This window comes from Malus sylvestris, chromosome 13, assembly GCF_916048215.2.
Source record: "Malus sylvestris chromosome 13, drMalSylv7.2, whole genome shotgun sequence".
Lineage (NCBI taxonomy): Eukaryota > Viridiplantae > Streptophyta > Magnoliopsida > Rosales > Rosaceae > Malus > Malus sylvestris.
This window is the reverse complement of record NC_062272.1, coordinates 5,891,683-5,903,305: the sequence shown is the minus strand read 5'-3', so window position 1 is coordinate 5,903,305 and position 11,623 is coordinate 5,891,683. Positions and strand designations below refer to the sequence as shown.

At 36.5% G+C, this 11,623-nt stretch overlaps 1 protein-coding gene across 4 annotated transcripts; it reads left to right on the top strand.

Moving 5' to 3' along the window:
* The first annotated feature begins 5,965 nt into the window (after positions 1 to 5,965).
* Positions 5,966 to 11,024, top strand: LOC126596318 (probable alpha,alpha-trehalose-phosphate synthase [UDP-forming] 10). 4 transcript variants are annotated; one of them, XM_050262865.1, is made up of 5 exons: positions 5,966 to 6,115; positions 6,455 to 6,528; positions 7,819 to 9,891; positions 9,986 to 10,259; positions 10,366 to 11,024. In XM_050262865.1, the coding sequence occupies exons 3-5, from the start codon at positions 7,907 to 7,909 to the stop codon at positions 10,687 to 10,689; spliced, it is 2,583 nt and encodes an 860-aa protein (XP_050118822.1). In that variant the 5' UTR covers positions 5,966 to 6,115; positions 6,455 to 6,528; positions 7,819 to 7,906; the 3' UTR covers positions 10,690 to 11,024. The 4 variants fall into 4 exon arrangements, with proteins under 4 accessions (XP_050118822.1, XP_050118824.1, XP_050118825.1 ...); XM_050262867.1 differs by having other exon boundaries at positions 6,455 to 6,529; positions 7,886 to 9,891; XM_050262868.1 differs by having other exon boundaries at positions 5,994 to 6,364; positions 6,455 to 6,529; positions 7,886 to 9,891.
* The last annotated feature ends 599 nt before the right edge of the window (positions 11,025 to 11,623 follow it).

The window sequence follows — 11,623 nt, the reverse complement described above, 5'->3', positions numbered from 1 at the left end:
TTTTTTATGTTCGCGGGTTTTAGGTCTAATCTAAATTTTCTCTGCTATTAATTAAGGGCAAAACTGGAAGTTTGGTGAAGAAAATTTATAAGTTGGGTGTAGAGATACATAAGTAGGGTTCAAATAAAATATCTCAAAAACATATAAAGTTAAAATAAAAACAACAAACAAAAAATTTGTAAAAACGACTTGACGTCTCAGAGCTGAGGGTTTTCGTATTTTTTTGAGGAACCGCAACGCGAAGTCGCGAACCTTAGCAGACCCAGCTGTCATTTATTAACGTACAGCTCATTTTTCGGTCCACATTTTAACATTTTATTTTTTTGTTAATTAATTATTGGTCGTACCTATCCGGAAGGTTATATTTGTCCCGCAACTGTCCTGTAGCAAAAATCGCATCTCTTTGGCAACTAAGGATATTCCTATTTGTTTCCCGTTATAAAAAGTTAAAAATAATATTTAATTTGTTTTTGTTTATTTGGATTTCCATTAGACAAGTGTTCCCTCACATAGGCAAAACTCTTCATTTTAATCCCCGACAATGAAAACCAATATAATTGGTGTTTCAATTACGGACCGTAGTGTTAGTTTAGTCTTTTTGTAAAAATTTGTCAATATTCTGGTTAAGTGGAGTGATTGATTTGACAAAAATACTTAAAAAGGTAGTCATGTGATCATTCACGTGACAATTTAACGAGGATATCGACAGATTCTCACGAAATGACCAAAATGATTTACAATGGACAAACTGATGGACCACTTCTATCGATTTTCATTGTCAGAGACCAAAGTAAGGAGGTATGTCAATCTCATAGATCATTTTGGCTTAAAAACCTTCTTATTATCATAATATTTTGTATTTTATCAGTAAAGTGTAGAGTAAGAACATTAGTGAGTTAAATAATTAATTGTCATATAGAGGGGAATCGGTTTGAATCAAACTCGCATTATGTATATATGCATGGTTGCTTACCGTCATTGTGGTAAAATACTATTGCATAATATTGCGGATGCTATTGTTTGGTTGTTTTTTGTCGAATTTTTTTATATAAAACAATATATTTACACTAAGAAATATAGAGAAATAAATTGATTGCGAACTTGTCATCCTTCATATTCAATTTAAGACCTCTCACTTTCCTCGATATTATTCAAGATGTTTAGGTTGAAGATTTTAATGTTTAAACCTTGGCATCTTAGTGTTAAATACAAGTTTTTTATATATAAATAGAGTGCAAAGTGAGCCAAAAAAAAAATTCAGTTTATTCACTTGGGGGGTTTGTTATGCACATGTTAACAGATATCGGCATATACCAAAGCAATCTTATAAGTCATATAGAGAAAACTTGTTGAGTGCTGTCAATGCAACATGTCGAGATTTGCCTATCATATATTACATCAACATTTAGTAGGCATAAAAGAGACTCATGCCAAACATTCGGAGAGTTCTCGAAAAATCTTTACATGTATGTTTTCCGGATTTGGATGATCTTAGGACCGCCTTGGTCCCTATTTCCACTTGCCCCTAATTTAATAAAATACTATCATTTCGGCTTAAAAGGTATACCACTAAACGGTAATATAAGTGACATAAATTATTCTATTGTTAGTTAATTTGTTACGTTGTTAGGATAAAGTACATGAATCTCTCAAGGTTAATTGAACATTGCAAAAAGTTTAGATTATCACGACCCAGTCACTGGTGGCGTCCACAGAACAAATAAAATACAGAGTCGTGGGTTCGTGTCTTAATTAATTACTAATAATTTTAATTTTTATTACATTTTTTAGGATAACGATACAATTGGATGAAGCCGTCAATTTAATACACAAGTAAAGGACATTTGACCTAAACTTTCTACACGATTAAATCTAAACAATTAGTATAAAAAATTAGTACGTGATTAGGAAAAAGATTAATTACACTATTGGAGGATAATGTTTATTAATACATTGTGGAACTGCTTTTCACTCTAAAAAGAGGCTTAATCGTAGGTGTTTAGGTTAATTAAGATATCCTTTTAGGTTTTGATGACTTCGAGAGCAATACAATTTCCGCACACACTTTCTTTCAATGAATAATAATATTTTGCCTTACCTACTCAGCAACACCCACCAAATATTGTAACTTCGGTTAAATTAAGCCCTAGTGAAAATGTGAAACCAATCTACATCTATGATCTATCTACATTTTAATACAAGTGACAACATTAAATCTCATTATTTACAGGCTAAATGCGACAAGTTTAACGGCGGCACTGCTTCAAGACTCTTAGGCCATCTCCAACCGAGGGCTGGCCAGAGGGCTCCCTCCAAGATTCCCCAATATATTAATATTTTAATGAACAGTACAGGGCCATATTTGCCTCCGTTTCCAACCGAGGGCCAGAGGGCCAAAGGGCTCGTTTTAGCCCTGTCACAAAAAACCGTCTCCAACCGAGGGCCAAAGGGCCATAGGGCCAAACATAATTTATTATTTAAAAACTACAATTTAATGTTGTATAAATGGCCTAGGAAGTTATACGAAAAAAATAGAATTGAAAAAAAATATGAAACAAATTTTGTGAAATAGAAGTTATAGGAAAAAAAATATGAAAAAAAATTTGATTCATATGAAAAGGAAAAAAAAACAGGGGAAAAAAGAAGTTTAAATTCATTAAAAAAAAAAAGAAGTTTAAATTCATTAAAAAAAAAAAAAAAGAGAGGCCTAATAATCCAACGGCTACTAGCCGTTACATTAAAAAACATTTCAAACTATTAGTGTCGGTTATAACCGACACTAATAGTAGAACTATTTAAAAAAAATATAAAAACTCTTTAATGCTGTCGGTTTTAACCGACAGCAATAGGAAACATTAAAAAAAAAATAGCCAGCCCCGGGGCTGGCTGGCTGGCCGAAATCAGCCAGCCCTCCAGCCCTCTCCGATCCCGTGGGGCCCTCCCAGATTCCAGAGCCCTCTGGCCTAGCCCTCGGTTGGAGATGGTTTTAGGGCTATTTTCGGCCCTCTGGACCCTTCGGTTGGAGATGGCCTTAGGATTTGGTTCATTGAGTTTCGGTGACATGAACTTTCAATTTTTGTACGGATTTTGTCTGTTTTGGTTTATTAGTTTTATTGTTGGAGTTTTTCTAATGAATTTACTATTGGGGTTTTTGAATTTTAATCCTTGAAGAATATTAAAATTTAATAAAAACCTGATGTTAGATTGAATATTGATTTTAGTATTTTAATGCGTACTTAATTCAAATTCATGTTATAAAACAAAAATAGATATCTTATTTAATGACATTACATTAAATTTTAAATTTATTCTTATACACATTCTAATTCATTAATTTTATTTAACTTCTTCTAATTCGTGTACCTAAACGTTTGTATAATGATATATTTTACTAAATTAGTGTACTGATATGTCCATACCAAAATATATTGTAGTGAATTAGTGGCACATAAGAAAATATGTAAAAACATAAGTGTACCAAAATTTTCGTACCAAAATATATGATATTAAACTTGTGTACTGAAATGTTGGTACCTAAATATATTATACTAAACTAGTGTATCGAAATGTCTGTACCTAAACATATTATCAGTAGTACAAAAACATGTTTGCGCGACGCAGCAAATTTCGTCGCGCAAAGTATGTTTGCGCGACGATAAACACAAAACGTCACGCAAATAGTCTTTGCGCGACGAAGACTGGCGTCGCGCAAAACCGTTTTGAGCGACGAAGGTGCACTTACGTCATGCAAAGCAGTTTTGTGCAACACCAGTCTTCGTCGTGCAAAGACCGTTTGTGCAACGTTTAGTGTGTCTCGCAAGATTTTGGTACCAAACCAAGAATGCTTTACTGCTTTTTTCCCAACTTTGCGCGACGTAGGGTGCACCTACGTCGCGCAAAACTGTTTTGAAATTTTGGTATTCTTCCTTTTTTTATATATGATTGTATTGAAATTTTGGTTAATATTACCCATATCTTAGGTTTGTATATGATTGTATTCAAACACATATCTTAAGTTTGTATTGAATGTATTGGCTTTACCACATTGATCTCATATGCATTTGTTTTTATTAATGATAATACAAAATGTTCATTAAACAATGCTTAGTGGAAATTTTACCAAAAAGCATATATTTCTTGCCTCAATTTCCATTGGTTTATTAATTATTGTTTATAATTTAATTACAATATTTATTAAAAATTAAATAAAAAATATTTTTGCCAAAAAAAAAAAAAAAGGTTTGCGCGACGTAGGTTACTTCTTCGTCGTGCAAACCTTACTGTCACTACCTTGGAGCGTGACGAAGGTTTGTTTGGCTAATTTTTGCGCGACATTTTTTTGACTTTGCGCAACGAAGGACATGCGTCGCGCAAAGTGTTTTTTGTACTAGTGTATACTAATCTAGTGTACCGAAATGTCCGTACCTAAACATATTATACTAATGTAGTGTACTGAAATGTTTGTACATAAATATATTGTAATAAATTATTGGCGCATAAGAAAATATTGAAAAATATAAGTGTACCGAAAAATCTCTACAAAAATATTTTCTTATATTAGATACTTACCATAATGAGAATTAAAATTTATAATATCTTCATAAAATTTAATTTATGAACACCATAAAATTATAAATAAAAAGGAGAGAAATTGAATACAGATGCTGGCATTAAATAGAGTTTAGGGACTAAAATCAATTTTTAATCTTGTATAAGACATTTTTTTATAAACTTCATCTTATATATGAATTAAAATCTAGCTTTCTATTTACTATTTTGGATAAAATAAAAACCTTTGATCAATTCATTGATTTTATTTGTTCCACATTTTATTTTTCAAATTTTCTTTTGTCTTTACTAAAGCCGTTGCCTTAGGTGGTTGTCTATCCGTAGTCACACAGTGAGTCAGAAAAATGTGACAATTTTTTTTATACATATAAGTAATATTAATGAGGAGATAATCGTTCTTAAGATCTCAGGTGAAGAGGTAATGTTTTTAAACTTACAAGTCGTTTATGAACATGCAAAAAAAAGTGCGAAAAAGGTTTGAAAATAATAATAAGATAAATTAATTATTACGAATGCTAATTAAATTTATGTTCCAATTATATATTTTTCCTTATTTAGCTCGATTGGATAATGGGTTGAGTTGTGCGGCTCCACTCTCATTTTCAACAAGGTCCAAATCCCATAACGAAAATAAAATAACGATAAGATATGGAGGATTTTTGTGCTTTAAATGTTGTGTGATTTATTCATTTCGTAATAAATTGTAGATTGAAAGGTGTATAGATCCTTATCCACAACATTAAAACATGTGACCTTTCCTGTACAAAATGAAACGTCCCAATAAAATACCACGGAATGCCCAATGATCGAGATAAATAAGTCTCGTATTTGGCATGACACGTCCTAAGTTTGATTTTTAACATTGATAAATCACAAAATGAGAATTAAAGGAGGCTAAAATACTTCTATAAATCTTCCCATATCCCTAAGAATGGATCGTCATGGCCAAACCACAATCTTATCTTATTTTTTTCAAAAGGAAAACGCTACCAAAAAAAGAAAAACGCCAATTAACTTCGTAGTAGCATAAAACTTGTGCAAAAACCAATATATCATTCGTAACGCACTTCTCACCAAACTTATTCAGTTTTTATTCAATTTAAGAAATGCTCTATTCGCAGGAAGTCCAACCGAATCTCTTCCCGCATATCAGGAGAAGAAAATCAAAACTAAAAAAAAATTGAAACAGTACTAACCGGTAACCGGGGGCATTATGGTCATTTAAGAGTGAATTCTCAACGCTATCCAAAATAAAAACCCAACCCAACCCAATAGTTAAAATAATCTAACCGCGGTAGAAAAAAAAAAAAACCTCACATGGACCCCAAGCCCCTCTCTCTCTCTCTCTCTCCTCTCCATCATCTCTCTCTTTCTCTCTCTAAAAACTTTCTTACTTTGTTTATATATAACATTCCGATCTTTATCTCGTTCTTTATTGCAAGTTTGTAACACCCAGCGCAGCCTCTCTCTCTCTCTCTCGTCCCAACTTTGAAAACCATTTCGCCGTTCTCCGATATCCAACGGACCCCGGACTCGCACCGGAAAGGTGAGCTCTCGCCTTCCCTATCTGATCTCCCGCTCTCTCGTTACGAGTCGGCCACTTGAATTTTCCTTACGGTCTGTTCGGTTCCCGAGAATTTGTGTGAGAAAACCATGACAAGTACGAGTCTTGATCTCAGTTTCCTGAATTCACGCTCTTCACTCGTCTTCACACTACTACTCGCGGCCGTTTCCCGTTGCGCACGAGCTTTGTATTTTCTCTAACAGTTTTATTTTCTCGGGAACCCAACAGACGGTATAAAGGCTTTAATCCGAAACGATTTTTTTTTTTCTTCCGGCCGTTTGGTTTGTTGAAAGTTTGCATTTTTCTGTGTGATTATTACAGATTTCGGGAGGAAGTTGTTGGTTGAAGCTTCGTACGGGACTCTTAATTTCACATGTAAATTTCATTCGATTCAGGTAATGCTCACTTTTTTAATTTTTTAATTTTTATATTTACTTTTATTTTAATTTTTTTTTTACTGCCATCTTCTTTTATTTGTTACTGTAGCATATAGCTTTCGCAGCGTGCTGTATGTGTTATTTTTGGTTAATAAATTAGCATTTTCTGGCTTCGAAAACAAGAAAGTTTAGAATTTGAAGCATTGGTGTTTGTTTTGGTAGAAAAGCTAATTTTAGGAATTTAGAATAAAGGTGGGGTACTGCCGTTGCTGAATTCGAAGGCCGGGATTTTATCTCTAGATTTGTACTGATTTGTGAACTATGATTGATCATTGATCTTCTTTTCGGTCGCCAAAGTTGATAATATTGATAAAATTTTGGATGCGTATGGTTTACTTTTGTAATATGGAATAAATTGACTTGGTTGGATGTTGCTGCCACTCCGAAAAGGAACGAAGAAAGAAATTTCTTCTTGTATTCTCGTGTGTTTTGCTTATCGTTGGTCAATTTTCGGCATCAGATTCAAGTAGTACGTGGAGAAAGAATTCAGGGTAGGACAATGCTTTTTGTATGTCTGTATAACTCTCTTTGCTTTATTAAAAAGGTCGTACCCAGTGCACAAGGCTCCCGCTTTACGCAGGGTCTGGGAGAGGTGAATGTCGGCTAGCCTTACCCCCATTTATGGAGAGGCTACTCCCAAGTCTCGAACCCGATACCTACCGCTCATGGACGAAGGCACTTGCCATCGAACCAAGTGCGACCTCTTTGCTTTATTAGAAAGAAAAAAAAATCTTTGCGGTGTAAATTTCCTTTTTGCTATATCGGGATGCTAATGTGCCAGATGTTGCAACTTCCTCTCGCCTTATTTATACCGAAGAGGCATTTGTGCATTGGATGCTTGGTTACGTAGTTACGTTCTACCTGTTTGTGTCCGTACTATGTATTTTAAGATAAAGAAAGAATCGACACTGGTGTATACAAACATGGGTTTCAATTTTCATAGGATGAGATAGATATTCGGACATGGCAGTAAATTGACCATGCTTGTTAGTTGACTTCCATATTCAGTATGTTTTCTAGTGAATAAAATTTCTGTATTTCTTCTGTCGCAGCATAAAATGTGAGAATTAGTGAGCCTAAGCATGCTCTATGGATCATCATTATTTTGATTCTGTTAACCAGCAATAAAACTGGAGTATGACTAGTTTTAATTCTTTAATTGTTGTAGGCGTGAAAATGGATTTATTCGGTGGCAGCTGTTTAATGATATGATCACTCTTTTCACTCTTTCATTTTTGTTTTGCGTAGGTTTGTAGACTTCTCTGACCGTAGTCCAAAATCTTTTCCTGTACTGTGTTGTTCTGTATGATTCAAGCGAAAAGGAATTCTAGCAGTCATGGCATCAAGATCTTCCACAAACCTTTTTGATTGGGCATATGGCGGCCTTTTGGATATTCCTTGTACTCCAAGGGCTCTTCCAAGGGTGATGACTGTTCCTGGTATTATATCAGATGTGGATAGTTATAGCAATGATGATGATTCATATTCTAGTTCATCCGCCTGTCGTGAGAGGAAAATTGTTGTGGCAAATATGTTACCATTACATGCTAAAAGGGATCCAGAAACGAAGAAATGGCGTTTCAGTTTGGATGAGGATTCAATTTTGTTACATTTAAAGGATGGGTTTTCATCTGAAAGTGAGGTTGTTTATGTGGGGTCTCTCAAGGCTGAAATAGATGCCAGCGAACAAGAAGAAGTTGCGCAGAAACTGCTGGAGGAATTCAATTGTGTGCCAACTTTTCTGCCCAGTGATCTCCAGAAGAAGTTTTATTTGGGGTTCTGTAAGCAGCAATTGTGGCCCCTTTTTCATTACATGCTGCCCATGTGTCCAGACCATGGAGATCGCTTTGACCGCTCGCTGTGGCAGGCCTATGTATCTGCCAACAAAATATTTGCGGACAAGGTGATGGAAGTTATTAATCCCGAGGACGATTGTGTCTGGGTTCATGATTATCACTTAATGGTTCTCCCAACATTTTTGAGGAAGCGGTACTACCGAGTAAAGCTTGGGTTCTTCCTTCACAGCCCGTTTCCGTCATCAGAAATTTATCGAACTTTGCCTGTCCGAGATGAAATTTTGAGGGGTTTGCTAAATTGTGATCTAATTGGGTTTCATACATTTGATTATGCGCGTCACTTCCTCTCATGCTGCAGTAGAATGCTGGGGCTGGACTATGAATCAAAGCGAGGGCATATTGGGCTTGATTATTTTGGCCGCACAGTGTACATTAAAATTCTGCCTGTAGGTGTTCATATGGGTCGGCTTGAATTTGTGTTGAATCTTCCCGATACAACTGCCAAAATTAAAGAGATTCAAGAGCAGTACAAGGGGAAAAAACTGATTCTTGGCATTGATGACATGGATATATTTAAAGGAATCAGCTTAAAGTTTCTAGCTTTGGAACAACTCTTACAGCAGAATTCGGAGTTGCAGGGCAACATAGTACTTGTTCAAATTATAAATCCCGCAAGGGGATCAGGGAAAGATGTACAGGAAGCAAAGAGTGAGACATACTTGACTGCCAGAAGGATAAATGAGGCTTATGGTTCACCTAATTATGAGCCAGTGGTTCTGATTGATCGTCATGTTCCTCAATACGAGAAGACAGCGTATTATGCAGTAGCAGAATGTTGTATAGTGAATGCTGTGAGGGATGGAATGAACTTAGTTCCTTACAAGTATATTGTTTGCAGGCAGGGAACACCTCCCATGAATGAAGCTTTAGGCGTGACAGCAGATTCTCCTCAGACAAGCATGCTTGTCGTGTCTGAATTTATTGGTTGCTCACCTTCTTTAAGTGGAGCAATCAGGGTTAACCCTTGGGACATTGATGCTGTGGCTGATGCCTTGAACTCGGCAATCACCATGCCTAAATCAGAGAAACAGTTACGTCATGAGAAACACTATCGTTATGTTAGTTCTCATGATGTGGCTTATTGGGCGCGAAGCTTTGCACAGGATTTGGATAGAGCATGCCGAGATCATTATAGTAAACGATGCTGGGGCATTGGATTGGGCTTGAGGTTTAGAGTGGTTTCCCTTTCGCCGAACTTTAGAAAGTTGTGTATAGACCATATTGTTTCGGCATACAAAAGAACAAGCAGAAGGGCCATATTTCTGGACTATGATGGGACTGTTATTCCCGAAGCTTCCATTATTAAGGCCCCTAGCCCAGAAGTCCTCGCTCTTATGAATTCCCTGTGTAAGGATCCGAAGAACACTGTTTTCATTGTTAGTGGGAGGGGACGGACTTCTTTGAGCGATTGGTTTGCCTCATGTGAGACGCTTGGAATTGCTGCTGAACATGGGTACTTCTTAAGGTATGTTTGTAATATATGTTTTGAATGTTCAGTTAGCCCCTTGATATATTTTTTTAAACTGAACTAAGGTATTTTGTTCTGTTCTTTGGTGTAGGTGGAATAGAAGTTCCGAGTGGGAAACCAGTCCTGTTGGTGCCGATCTGGATTGGAAAGAAATTGTGGAGCCTGTGATGAGATTGTATACAGAGGCAACGGACGGCTCCAACATAGAAAGTAAAGAGAGCGCTTTGGTATGGCATCACCAAGATGCAGACCCCGACTTTGGATCCTGTCAAGCCAAGGAATTGTTGGATCATCTGGAAAATGTTCTTTCGAACGAACCAGCAGTTGTTAAGAGGGGCCAGCATATTGTTGAAGTTAAGCCACAGGTAAAACTGCTTTCACAGAGTCCCTCTCCTCGCATGCGCGTGTACACTTACACAAACACAATCCCAGTTGTGTAATTTGTTTCACTATTGCCTTTGTGACATGCAGGGAGTAAGCAAAGGATTGGTTGCTGAAAAAATTCTTTCGAGAATGGTCACCGATGGAAAGGCACCCGATTTTGTGATGTGCATTGGGGATGACAGATCTGATGAGGACATGTTCGAGAGCATATTAAGAACAGTTTCTTGTCCATCTTTGCCTTCTCCTCCCGAGATATTTGCCTGCACCGTCGGAAGAAAGCCAAGCAAGGCCAAGTACTATCTCGATGATGCCAGTGACGTTGTGAAACTACTTCAAGGCCTTGCTACTGCTTCGAGTCCAAAGCCAAGGCATCTCCCCCATGTCCAGGTTTCTTTCGAAAGCGTCTATTGATTTGAACAGTCACTGTATACTTGAAGTCCAGGAGGAAGTTTGGGATTCTCTTTAACCTCGGAAGTGGTTCGATGCGAATGTGAAGACGGTAACTTTTGAGTACATGTCGGGATCGTGGACTTACCATTCTTGTTTTGTACATGGGGTTATCAATATGGTATTTATCGGTGCCCGGTAAAAAAGAGTAACCAGATGTTTACTGTTTTTTATCGTTCGCGGGCACCATTTAACTTGTATAGATACAATGTTCTTTGTCGCAATAGGTAATGTCTGGCTCGATCCATCCTAATTGTTAACTTCAGTTTCAGGTATATCAAAATGTCAACATTTTCGTATGGTGTGTGCATATTGGCGAACCGGTTGAATATGCGCTCAAGAATTTATGAATTTGTTCACCAAGTAGAGTGTACGTTCAAGAATTTACAAAGATTTAACGGATCAATCAGAGCCACCTAAGATGCAATTTGTATATCACATAGAACACGCGTTGGACACAGTGTGTGTTTGTCACACGAAATGGATAAGTTAGGTTCTCAAACAGTGACAAACTCTAAAGACAGGAAGAGGACAATCCAGCCTGTATCTATCATGAAGGTATCTGCCAATATTCAAAGTTAATGGTGGAAAAGTTGGGGGGTCCACGGTAACTTTAAGAGAAGCTTGGGGTTCGTTAGGGTAGTATGATTCGGAACTTTCTAGATCGACTTGAATTAGTAAGATCACGTGAGACATTAAGTCACGAGCTTATATTTTGTGAGAGCTGTCTGGCCTGCTTGCTAAGTTTTTCTCCTTGTTTAATGAAATATTTTTATTTTTGATATTTAGTTAGTATTATACTAGCGTTTGTCTACATACTTTATGTGTATGAACACAGTTTTTTATAAAAATGAGAAGGAGAGAGGGAGAGAGGGAGAGAGAGAGAACGTGGGGAGGG